At 41.6% G+C, this 13,609-nt stretch overlaps 1 protein-coding gene across 1 annotated transcript in view; it reads right to left on the bottom strand.

Annotated features, from left to right (window-relative positions):
- The window catches only part of CARS2 (cysteinyl-tRNA synthetase 2, mitochondrial (putative)), a gene marked incomplete at its 5' end in the record, with an annotated part of 33,072 nt that extends 22,437 nt beyond the window's left edge, over positions 1–10,635 (bottom strand). The window contains 6 exons of the mRNA XM_010141591.1: positions 446–579; positions 3,340–3,469; positions 6,316–6,399; positions 7,113–7,218; positions 7,857–7,928; positions 10,518–10,635. Of these exons, the coding sequence (XP_010139893.1) occupies positions 446–579; positions 3,340–3,469; positions 6,316–6,399; positions 7,113–7,218; positions 7,857–7,928; positions 10,518–10,635 (644 nt within the window). The remainder of the gene's footprint in view (positions 1–445; positions 580–3,339; positions 3,470–6,315; positions 6,400–7,112; positions 7,219–7,856; positions 7,929–10,517) is intronic.
- Between the last annotated feature and the right edge of the window lie 2,974 nt (positions 10,636–13,609).

Here is a 13,609-nt window from a genome sequence, read left to right on the forward strand (position 1 = left end):
GACAGCGGGAATGTTTGGTTTTAGGACAACAAAACAGTCCTGCAGGACTGTTATCAGCCAAAATACAATTAAAAAAGAAGCCTATCACAAAGAGTATCCTCAAATTATCAGGAAATTCAAATTAAAGGGAATGAGACTCTACAGGAACAACCCTTCTTTCTACGTTTTTAATTAGGAGAAAACACTGTACATGGGCAATGCATATACCGTTATTATTTGGAGATTTCCCCGTATGAACTTCAGGAGTATTTCACTGTGACTGCTTTATTAATGAAGGGATTCCTTGTACAGTTACAAGATTCACTCTCATCTATGTTTTTTGAGTAAGAACAGGAACTCAGTCACTGTAGCAGAGCATCTGTTTCCACACCACACAAATGACAAACCTAAAAACCCAAACTGTTATATTTGTACAGGCCTCTCAGGTGATTAGCATTTTACATACCAGAATGCAAAAAGTAATTCCCCCATTGCTCGCACTGATGATACACCTCGCACTGTGCGATTTCATTTTCATGATGAGGAAATGCGAGGTCTATTCCACCGGTATGGATGTCCAGCTGCTTTCCAAACACTGCACTGTAACAATATTTTCCTGATCGGTAAGTAGAACACTACAAAAGCTTTTCACAAAAAGAAATGCAGAAAAGAATAAGATGAAATAACATGAGTTTAAGGGTACAATTAAATGACTGCGGTTTTAAAACAAGACTTTACATGGATCTTTGATACCAAGACTGCACCAGGACCTGTATCTGCTTGCAATTAGTTCTCCTTAGTAGGAGCAATTATTTTTCTAACTTGAAGAATGGCAAGGAGGACATCTCATTTCCTTGTTCTGCTACAGTTTCAGTATCAGACAGCTGCCTTCATGTGCAAACCTAACAACTTCAAAGTGAGGAACATTTCCGTAAATTTGGTGTTACTATTCTTTCCCTTGTATCTTTTCTGTAAGAATTTAGGCAATACTGTATGCAGTCATGATAAAAAATGCTTAATCCTATACTGTCATAATGTCAAAAGAATGTGTCAGTGCCTCTGATCTCCCAAGTCCATTCCTCTCATCCCAATAGCACTGATGCATCAGTGTGGGTCACCCATGGGCTTGGATGGCACAGGCCTCTCTGCAAATACTGGTGGTTGGAAGCAAGATATTCATGTGGCAATAGGACAAACCTAGACACTTTTTGGTTACGTCCCAGGAGTAAAGGCTGCTCCATTCTGTCCACTGCTCCAGCAAGTCCCTGCTAGGTCATGCTGGGCACGTGAATAATTCCATTTTGCCCATCTGTTAAACAAATACAACAGTCATCTACTCATGGGGAGGTAAATCAATGCTAACTGCCCAGAAACCAGGGACACTCAACCAGGGAAGATCTAAGGTCTACACAAGTGGAAAATGAAAGGCAAGCCGCAACCCCTCCCCCCCAACTCCACCCCCAGACTTGTGTGCACACAAGAGTCTTTCTACATGTCACGTTAACAAGTTGCTCCTGGTAGCAGGCTAGATACTAATACTTCTCCCAAAAACGGACAGAAAACACCCCGTTAACACCCTGGCTCACAATAGCTCTTCAGAAGCTGTTAGGGCAAAGGAACAAAGGAAAATGAGGAGAAAAGAGGAGGGGAAAAAAGTCCAGTTGTTACCATTTCCCAAGCTCATGCCCCTCTGCTTCCTCTTGACTGTTCCAAAACCAACTTAAACACTGATCTTCCCAGAAGTGGCTCTGGCTCATGCCTTCTCTTCTACAGAGGAGCACTGGCCACTTGCTGTTTCCTCCAACAAAACCATTAATACGTGGGGAGAGATGGATCTGCTAAACACTCAGGCACTAGAGGAGGAGCAGCTGTTCTCACCACAAGGTAAAAACTCCTAGTGAGATCAGACCTAAGTCACAGCAGTGGTTCCCTCCTCCAGGGCTGCATTAGAGAGCAATGACCTTCCCATTCACCATCTCCAGGCACGCTCCAAAGACTTTTCAAAATTAGTTCACCTAGCTTACTTAGAGTGCTTTGAGATCTTTGGCAAAGCAGACAGATAAGTAGGTATTGCTCAAAATGGGCCTTGGACAGCTGACAGGGACAGCAAAATGATTTAGGTAACTTAGCAAAGTAAGATCTCTGTTTTTCACAGTCCAAGATTACTGCATGTATGCTCCACATGGGTCAACTCTTATTAACATGGCTGGAGCCTCATCCAGCCACAGTAAAGTAAGATTTTACAGAAAGAAATGCAGACTGTAAACAGCATTGCATTAGCAGATAGGCCATTTTGTAACAGGCACTTACTACCTGTCACAGGCTGCACTTCAAATGGAGCATGTTTTTGTGCATCCAGTTGCTTTATGAACTGTTTCACAGTGCTGAAGCTGTTTACAGACAGAAAATCACCCTTATAAACGCTTTCACAACTGTCATAATTAGTTGACTAACAACCCCAGGTGCATCAGCAAAAACCTATGAAGAGAAGCCTAAAGCACCTGTTCCATCTGCTTTCAGGTTGGGTTGAAAAGTTAAACAGGGCCAAATCTAACTAATTTGTTATTAATTTCCAAAAAAAAAAAAGAGATCTGAGACTGAAGCAAAATTAAGTACCAGTACCAATCTTCCAGGAGAGAAGATTTGAAGTCTCTTTTTTTAAAATACAAAGTAATCGGTCATAAGTTAATACACTGCAGGACAAAGTACTATCATCCTGCGGAAAAAATAAAACTCCAAATTAAAAGCAAATTAATTTAAACCAACTACATAAGCAAAATGCTACTACACACAATTCACATCGTGCCCACAGAATATATTGCCACGGAAAAATCAGAGCCTTTAATACCGTGTCTGACTGTCTAAAGAAAGCTGAATAACACTTAGACGATTAACACGAACATCCACAACAGCCGTTGAGGTAAAGCCAGCAAGATCTCATATGCTCCTGGAGTTGGGATGGAATCCCATACTCTGTTCTCCTGACACAGCTGGACTAGGTCTGATGGAGACTCCAAGAAATGCAAGGGAGGGAAATGAAAGACATACCATAACTTTCACTGAAACTTTGGTTACTCCATTCAGGTTAAAAGACTTGCTAATCAACTGTGTGATCCTGCATGCATATTTTAAATACCCAAGTCTGTCTCAAGAGAAAGTGCCAAAACATAGCAAGACACCTATGCCATAAGGTGGAGTTTGTTTGAGCCACATGGGATATCCCAAATTGCACAAAGTGTTCAGATTAAAACTAGTGCTTTCTACTGATCAGAAAGAACACTTTCAAAACTGCTGCTGCTACTATTGTACTGTGACTGAAAACAAAAAACAACACCGGATTTAAAATCCAAGAAATCTAACCTTGATATTGTGGAACACTCAATGTGCCATCCAGGTCTTCCTTTTCCCCAGGGAGAAGTCCAAGATAGCTCTTGAGGTCTGGCAGCCTTCCACAGGGCAAAATCTCTACCATGTCGTTTATCAGTATCAACTGCCAAAACCAGACAATTTGTTAATGGGAGATGTCACAAAGAAAATAAAATGAGCAACTGAAAACAAGTTGAAATGTGTGTTTAGTGAACTACTCATATCTTAATCTCTTTCACTCAACTACTTTTCCTGCAACTCTCCTCCCTCCACTCTTATACAGGGCTTCCAGTTTCTCAATCAAGCATTTGAAAAAAAATAACATTGAATCAGATTTCTGCAGTCTAAAAAGATGGATTCAAAATCCTTTAAATACAGCCTATCCTTTTAGTACTTTTGGTCTTCTCTGGTTTTATTTACATCATTCATTTAGTTATTTATTTATCAGCCAGGACAAAACTGGATTGCACTGCCGCAGAAAAGTTAACAAACGCAACCAAAACAGAATCCACAACAAAAAGAAAAAACAACAGTTTTTTTTTCTCTGGGTCACAAATAGCCTTTGGTTCATATTCCATAAAACCAAGAAGAGCACAGAGATGAGAATCAAAACTATTCTTAGGCAGTAGTAACCTTCTGGCATAGTTTTCACCAGTGAATTCTCTGCAAAGGTCTCCTCCCCAGCTGTACCTGTTGCTTCCTCCACTACACAGCCAAGGATGCAGCCCTTTTTGCCACAGTACTGCAGAGAGAATGGTTTACCTCCAGTGGCTTCCAACCTCCTTTTGGATACACACCACTCCCTGGCAGGAGCTACAGAATGAGATTCTGGACGGTGCATTTTTTTGCTGACAAATAGATGACCTGCATTTGACTGATGCAGATATACATATCTGGCTTGAGGGGATGCAGCTTGGAAAGCAGCTTGCACTGTTTTAAGTTGCCTTATTGAACACTGCTTATCTGTTTTATCAGCAGTTGACACTAAATTTACTTCTTTACTTATTTCAGATTCCTAACAAAACCGCCGTATATCACTGGGTCTGAACCAATCCCTGGAGCGTTCCAGTATCAAACACATTTTAATGATGATTCACAGCTATTTTTGGAGATCTATTAGATGGCCATTTTTCTTGAGCCACTCAGCTTGTACTTTATTGATATTATACACAGCCAGTTTTTACTTGGAATGTCATGCAATATTAAGGAAAGCACATTACAAAAATCCATTACACCTACTTCATCAGTCAAAATTGGTTAGAAATAAAGGGACAGAAAGATAACTCTAGTTTCAGAGTTATGAATCTTCATACTGGCTTTCTCACTTGTTTGCCATGCTCTGGCTGATGTCAACTTCATCCCTCCTTTGTTTTTTTATTTTGTTTTGGTTTCTGCTACAAAAAAGCACTCTTCACCTTCTCAGTTATAAGCAAAAAAACCAACCAAATCTTTAGAAATAACCATAAATTTAGTTATAAGCGACTTGAGGGGAAACAGAGTAAAACACAAAATCAGTCATGGTTGAGGCTGAAAGCCCCCTTGAGATCTTCTAGTCAACACTCTGCTCAGAGCAGGCTCAGCTACTGCAGGCTGCCCAGGACAGTGTCCAGTCAGGTTTTGAGTATCTCCAAGGCTGGAGACTCCATGACAACATGTTCTTTTGTTAACCATCCTCAGAGTAAAAAAGTTTTTATTAGGTTTAAATGGAATTTCCTGTGTTTCAGGTTGTGCCCATTGCCTTGTTCTGTCACCAAGCATCACTGAGAAGAGCCTGGCTCCATCATCTTTAATTCCCCCCATTATATATTTGTACACATAGATAAGATGCCTCTGAGCCTTCTATTCTCCAGGCTGAGCAGTCCCAGCTTTCTCAGCCTTTCCACACACAAAATATGCTCCAGTATCTCCATTGTATTCATGGCCCTTTGCTGGGCTCTCTCCATGTATGGTATGGACAGTACATTCGTGTCCATGGAGACTATGTCCATGTTCCTCTTTTACTCCAGAGCCCAGCACTGGATCCAGAACCCCAGGTTTGTCTCACCAGTGCTGAGCAGAGAAAGATCACCTTCCTTAACCTGCTGGCAATGCTCTTCCCAGTGAAGCCCAGTAGGCTGTTGTCTGCCTTTGTAGTCAGTAACAGCCTCTAAATAACTGTTGACAAAACACATTCCCTCTGTGAATTGTAATGCTGAAACAACTCCAGAGTGGAGCTGTGAGAAGCTTCTGGCTGCAATTCACCTGAGCATCAGCCTGCCAGGCATTTTCAGTCATTTCAAAAAGATGTTTTTTTCAGTGAAGAAATGCTGAATTTCAGCATGCAAAAGGATGCAGGAGACCTGCACCAAATTCTCCCACGCAGAGACTCGGTCAGACCCAACTTAAGAAACTACAAAGAAGCACAGCAAACCTACTCAGCAGTCAGACAACTGCACCAAAAAACCCCGCAGAGCCTGGGGTATAGGCATGCTCTAGCACAGTCTGTCAGGAGATTGCTCACCCTCACAAAAATAGGCGGCTTAGCAGTAGTCCAATGGCAAGTAATGAAAGACGCAAACTCATGCGGTTAGCATGCATCAAAGCCGTGCAACTGCCCACACAATCACATGGTAGATGAGGCATCCCTGCATTTACCCTTGACTATCTCAGTGCTGGCTAATACAAGGGCTGAGACCACCACTTCACTATGAAATCTCTACGTACCACTCCCTGGTATTTAAAGAAAATGGATTAGAATCCCAAAGGTATAGAGGGAACCAAGAATGAAAAGAGGCCACCAAGCCTCCTCTTGCACTGGCAACAGTGAGTGCCTCAATAAATAATTGCAAAAGCAATGTCTTAATTAACAAAAAAGTTGGCTATACACGACCGGTTAGAAAACTTTCAAATTGTTGAATGAAAGTTTATGTATAGATACGTCAGACATTCAAACAATGCATTAGTATAAAGAAGGTGGTGCCACGAACTTACCTGCTTCATCTTGGGTATCAGGACAAATAGTAGTTAATACTCCATATCTTTTTCCCCAAGACTTAACATCAAAATAAACATTGCCTAACAGGAAAGAAATGTTTAGTTTTATAGCAAAGATGGGTCACGTTAATGGTAAGGAGATAACATTTCCCTGAAAACAGAACAAAACACCCTTCAACTCCCATTTTAAATTCCGATTTGGAAACACTGCAGAAATAGCAGCAGATGTTTCCATGTTACCAGCTTTTCAGTAACCTCACCGCACGTGCTCATTCTACACATAGGATAACTTTGCATTCTGGACTTCTTCCCTGCCCATGCACAATCAGCAATCCCTTCCCTGACTGCAGTGCAGCCTACTGCTACTCCAGTTATAACGCTCTCAAATCCTTCTACACCCAACAGCCCTGCTAAAATAAAAAATCTCCACACACTGTGCTTTGCAGGAACATATTTTACAGCATATCAGGAAATACCCACCTCTTGTTTAGAGCTAAGACGTTCCTCCAGCAACCTTGTACAAGCCAGGCCAGGATTTCCCCACAGGAGCTTAGATAGCAGTTCATTACGGTAAACGATTAAATTAAGTAATGAGCTACATTTAACTTAGAAATTGAGCGATGGCTCTTCTGCCCACTCATGTCATCACAAACAAGTTGTTCATACCTCGTCTGTTAATCAACAGAAGGAAAGCCTGGCACAGGGTATCTCACCCGATCACAAAACAGGATTACTAAGAGCATTTATCTCCTGTACATGTGCTGAAGAAGGAGTTGCCTTGATACAAGTCTTACCTTGAGAGGTTGCATAAGCTTGTCCACTAGCAATTATTTTTTTTATAAAGGAAATTATCTGAGGAATATTGTCAGTCACTCTCATATATACTGTAGGAGGAAGGACCTTAAACAAAGAGTAACATCTTATTAGCCTGAATGAAACACACTGCTGACAAGTCCTTTCATTCTAAGAAACGAGCTTTAAAGAACATTCGCCTCAATTTTATCTTTCAAAAAAAAAAAAAACCAACTTTGCAAGTATCATAAAAAGGTCATAAGCAGCATTTAAGATAATGCACACACACAAAAAAAAGGAAAAAATTGAGGAGTGGCAAAAAAATCCATTACTTTTCACCAGTGGTTTACTCCCTGCTTCTGAAAAGTATTTTGGACAAGAAGCAAAGTCACCTGAAATCAATGAAAGAATATTTGATGTTTCCTATGCTTTAGATCAGGCTATTTCTGCATTATAGTAAATACATACTATCTGAGAAGCAAGGCTCTATTGCATGGCGGGGGGAGGGGAGGTGGAATCCGTGTTCCTAAAGAAATTTAACTGATTTGTTCCAAAGCTAGGATGTGTATCTCCCGCCATTTCCTTTCTCAAATGGTGTGCAATATCGTCCAGGAGAATGCAAAAGTAAATCAGTACTGCTTCCAAGCCACACTTCATTACACAAGAATCAATTTTTTTTTTTCAGATCAAACTGTCAAAGAATTGCTTTAAAATACTCCTAAATTGAGAAGCTTGAGTATATGTACCTTTAAGGCAGCCATATCTTGTTTAAAGTCTTCTTCATAAATAAGAGCAAGAGCTACTGGTGATATATTCATCTGAAACAGAGAGGAGATTAGTAAATCATCAAGTAATTATATAAAATATTGCAATCTTTTATCAAAGTTAATAGCTAACTGGAAGACTTACAGAGCCCCCAAGGTGAAGAGTCAGAAAAGCTCATTAATCTAACATTCACGGGGAGGAGATGTAAGTTATAAATAACTTAAAAGTAGTATTCCATTTATGCTTCTGTATTGCCAAAATATGAACACCTATCTTTTACGAGAACACAACCAAAGATTGAAATAATAAACTTCTTCTCTCCCTCATTATTTTTCTCGACAGGGTCTTCCATTTCCAGTAAGCTACACTACAGCACACAGGACACAAAATTCATTCAGCTTATTGGCAGGGGACACTGATACCACCTACATGTCAGAAAGACAGATCAGAGACTTGCAGGATGAGACAGGATATTAATTTTCAGTGATTAGGAAAAATAAGATATTTGAGCTGATGATGGTTATTCATAGATCTCAGTATAATTAAGGGAAATAAAGCGAAAGCAAGTCCCATGCTTTTTCAAATGCGCCACTTCAAGTGTTTTCTCCTCATTTCTCATTCACAGGACGATGGACAGGAATAGGAATCCTCGCAGAGGTAACAAGAAAGTGCAACTTGAAAGGAAAGAGACAATTTGCACATGACAAGATATTTGTTCTCAAATATTCAGAAGAGGCCAGGGATTGAAAGATGCATGACAGCAAAACCTGCCCTAGCAAGCAAAAGCATGACATCAAAGTGTTTCAAACGTGAGCTTTTACATCTTCTCTGAGGAGAGCCTACTGGGAATAAGGCAACATACTGTCAGTCTCTCCAGCTTGCAAATAACTGAACTGTTAACAATATCAATCCAGTTTCATCACTTCCAATTCATTACTGGAGCATCTTTAAGGGGTCTGCTTTTCAGAGCTCAGGTGGGTATCACTATGTGGACAAGCTCCTGTACAAGGCAGGAGTTCTGATGAAGACAGACCAGATGTTAATCCAGCAATGAAACAAGGAAGGTGCTCAGCACTGAAAAATGAAGGCATGCTTCTGCCTACAGACCAGAGAATGCTCTTCCAGGCCCCAGCGACCAGACTCATCTCCCTACAAAGCTCAGCTGTTTCTTCAATCAACAGAGACACAAAGGTGCCTCTGGGTGGAAGATGGAGAAATTCCTCTCATCCAGACAGAGGGCATGCAGCACCCTCATCACAGACTAGATGCCCAACGTTCAGGTTTTCGCTATATGAATCTGACCAGAGGATGGAGAACAAGCTTAGGCGTGTTGATCCTACCACTGTAATGCTTCAGGTACAGATGTCCCAACAATAAAATCAAGCTACTGAGGTAGAGGCCTGGGCCATCCAAACAAAATGTGCAGAGCAGAGCTGGCATTTCCAAAAGTCACCAAAAAAGCCATGAAAAGATTATTCCAAAGAACCAAAGAATGCAGTAGATAAACACAAATTCTTCTAAAATATCATGTCATTTCTCCCTCCTCAAACATAAAATCTTCCTTATTGTCAAGACATTAAGGAGAATTTTAAAATGCACACACGCAGATTTAAAATGCCCGGTTTTGGGGTTTTTTTTGAAGATGGCCTACCTCCTTAAAACACTGCAAGTAAATGGACGAAGGGAACACACATGTATTTCTACAGAAGCAGCTATTTGTTTTAATTCAATGCCATATATTTAACTGCAATTGTAACTGTCTACTTAAAGATTAAATAAAAGTGACAGCTGTCAAATTCTCTGGCTCCAAGAAACTAGCTTAAAACTTGCAACTGCTATTCTATCCAACACACTAAATTTACAATTCAGAAGATGTGAGTTGCAAATTCTAAAAACAAAACAAAAAATTCAAATCACAGAATAAAACACAGAATACATCCTTATCATTCCAGGGTCTGAAAGAGTTTTAAACAAAGAAAATAATTGAAATAATCATTCACCAAGCTCAGTTGGCAAAAAAGATCTAATCAAAATCCAACTGAGAACCACTTACAGCCCCAGTCTTATAAAGACTTACCCCTACACTCAATGTCAACTTTCACATAGATGACGAATTCGGACAAGACTGATAAGCTTGCCAACGCACTGATGTTGCAGCTAGATGGTGCTCAGCACCCTTCAGGAACCGCCCTCAGCCTCGCATGTGGCGATACTATATTTGCTGCCTTTAACGAATAACTGCACACACTACTTCTCCAGAACTCAGTCAGAAGCCTCCTAGCTCTCAAGTTTTGGGCTAAGGTACCCTTCACTCTGTTGAGGATTCATTTTTTTGTTCCCCACCGGCCTCCCACACCCGGGTCATGGGCAGGAGGACCCTGACCATGGGTGCTGTAATACAGCCCTCCCTGCCTCTTCCCCTCACACAACCCTCCACTTGTTTACCTCCACATAGCTCTCAACACCCAGCCCTCCACACTCCGAGGCCCACTACAGCCATAGGGAACCAGAAATCTCAACATTTATTATTTACTAATCAAACCCAAACTCAAGCAAACAAACAAAAAACAGATTAATTTTCCCACATAAGTAGCCACATAAAATACCAAAAATTTGGGTCAAAGACCACAAGAAACACGTACCTCATTGGCTCTTTTTATTATCTTGTCATCTATGTCTGTGATCCCCATCACCATGATAACTTCTATTCCAAAAAACCTAGTCATTATCCTTCGAAGTATATCAAACCTAACATAGGAGCTGGAAGAGAAAAAATATGAGCTTTTAAACATGCAGTAGTAAAAATAATCTTAAACAAAAATAATCACCAGCACTAACAGCCACAGGGACAATCGAAATACCCCAACACTTGCAATGACAAGATCTTCAGTGCATGAAAAGCGCTCTTCCAAAAACAGTTACTACCTGCACAAAAGTCAAGCAAATTTCCCTTGAACTGGCCTACCCTCTTCTGGCATTAGTGACACATTACATCAAATTTTCTGAGAGTTTTCTTTTGTTGCATCTCTTTATTCAATCACCAAAGTGCACTGGAAACTACGTGTGAGAGAACAGTATGAAGTAAGACACACAGATCAGATATTCCTGAAATACATCCCTCAGGCTTTGTATATTCTAACAGATTTTCAAAAGCCACAGAGCAGAGGAGAAATAAAACAAGGTTCAAATTAACTTTGCTTCTGGTTGAGTAACAACTACAGCCACCAATAAACTATGTAATTCACACACCACCCCAGATCTTTTCTGATAGCAAGGAAGAGCTGCTCTGTGGGTTACGTCATTTTATTTACACTCGAAAATAAATTATCAGAATTATTCTTTTCACAAAAGAGAGTATTTAATGCTGATATATTGATGTACCTACAAGATGTACAGTGCTGTGGCAGCCCCTTCTGCTGCTTGCAGACTCCACTCGTAATTCTCAAAACACACTTTGAGTAAAACCCAATTACTAGGTGAGATATAAGGTGATGAGGGGCTCCGGGTCTGCCCTGCAAGGTGATGAGAATCCTCAGCCTACACTGGCTTTGGAGAAAACAGCCTGAATGGAGACTCACAGACCTACAGGGTCCCATTTCACCCGCAGCACAGCATGAACTGCAACTCCTGTGGCTGTCAGAGCAAAGTGCAAACAAATACTGGAAACGGATTTGCATCCTTCCCCTCAGGTTCAGGGACCAGGTGGCATTAAGGTTCAGATCTATGGATGTGTAATATCTTGATGAAAAAGATACTTTTTGTTGCTGTTGACTGCACTACGGTCACATTGAAAAAGACTTTTTCAAGGCCCTGCTGCCAGGAAGACAGTTTTTAATGAATACCAGCTCACTGGGAGGAAGGTTCATCTAATGTAGTGACACAATTCCACAAGAATATTAAATTGGTCTTTGGACCCTGTTCAGAGGAACAATGCCAGCATCAAAAGCTTGATATTAGATTTAGAAGCCCTCCAGTCATAGCTCCCAGAGCAGACACAACTTTCACACAGTTTCCTCTCCTCTGATCTTCCAGCAGAACTGATGGAAGAAACACTGCAAGAGCCAGAGCAGATCTCCTGACACCTCAGTAAGCAGGATCCTTACCGCTTCAGGACTGAAAAGAAGAAAAACAGTCATATTCAGGGCAGTGGCAGAGCAGGCACAAGGGACTAAATGAAATATCTTCTTGTCCTTGGTTTTACTCTTATTTCTGAGCATTCAGCCAGGAACCTGGATGCCAAACAGACTGCAGCTCACACCAGCATGATCAAGGCAGTCTCAGGACTGAGGGAAAAGATGGTATCATCTGTCCATCTGGGTTTTTTTTCTTTCTATAGAATGAGTTTCAGCTGTTGTATTGAGGCGTACAGAGCACCTGTACATACTAGAGCACAACATACTAGAGAAAGTTAGATTATTTAGAGAAATAAGAAATTCTTGTGGAGGGGAACGAGGAGGGGAGAAAAATAATGCCATTATTTTCAGATAGTGGATCTCAAGCTTGTTTCCATTATTCATTTCTGCATTATTACCTGCTGCATTTGTTGTGCTTGCCACAAGTCAAATGTAAAAAGGAAGGGGAAAAGGAATCGTAGTGATGACATGTTGCAAGAGTACAAAAGAACTATGGTATTTTACAACAGCAGCACTGTAGCAAGAGCCACCACTCCATTTGACTTCATGGTCACGAGCAGCATGCATTTCAGCTGTGCCTACCAAAGGTCTACAGATGAACAAAGCTGCTGGGAAGAAAGATACAATTTAAATAAATAAAATCAAGACTGCTCCACCATCCTGAACAAATCAGCTGAGCAACAGAATGTCAACACTGACACCTGCATGTTAAGGGTCGAGGGACCGAGGTAATAACAACTCCTCGAATTACCTTAACGAATCCTTCTGTCTCGTTATAGACAGAAGGGATTTAAAGGGGAAGGAAGAAATTCACACCTCGGTCTGCATTCGGAACTGAAACAAACTTTTAATAAACAATAAAACTACTTTATACATATGCACAAACCAAGAGGAAAAGGAATAAAAAACGAAGAAGTGAAGGTTTACACAAGCTGTTCCTTTTCAAGGTCAGTTCGGCAGGCAGCTGGTTCTGGGCAGGCAGCCGACAGCAAGGTGGGAGTGAAGGCTTTGCTTCGCTCCAACCTAGTCGGATCCCTCTCGCACCGGGAAAGGGGGGGCGGCCTCCGTGTGGCGAGAAGCAAGATCTAACAGCAGAAAAGGCTCCCTGCACAAAACAGCTGGGAGAGCTCAGTTATAACGCCCGATTCTAGACGAAGACTCACGGCAGTAACGGCTCAGAGTCTGTGATTCTTCAGGCGATTTGGACCATGCAGCCCTCAGGTTCCGGCCTGGTCTCGGCAGAGCAGATTCGTGGGAGGACTCGACTCCCTGCGCGCGCTGCCCGGGAGCTCACAGAGCGATCCAGGGGGTGCAGGCCCTCAGGTCTTGGGCTGGTCGCTCGCCGGGTCGGCTCCGGCCGGGCCTGGTCTGGCCTGGTCAGGCCTGCACGTCTGCCAGCAGGTCCGCAGCAGTGCCACCTTCAGAGTAGCAGTCCGGAAGGAGAGAGAGAACACTCCTCCGGGCTGCTGCTTTTAAAGACTCCCAACGTAACGTTTCACCTGACCCCCTTAACCAGTTAAATGCGGAATTATCGTATTTGCATGGAATAATTCTATTTGTCCATTTCCCAAAACAAGGAAGTTTTAGCTCAAACCAGGACA

Source organism: Buceros rhinoceros, unplaced genomic scaffold (assembly GCF_000710305.1).
Source record: "Buceros rhinoceros silvestris isolate BGI_N320 unplaced genomic scaffold, ASM71030v1 scaffold18708, whole genome shotgun sequence".
NCBI classification, from domain to species: Eukaryota; Metazoa; Chordata; class Aves; order Bucerotiformes; family Bucerotidae; genus Buceros; species Buceros rhinoceros.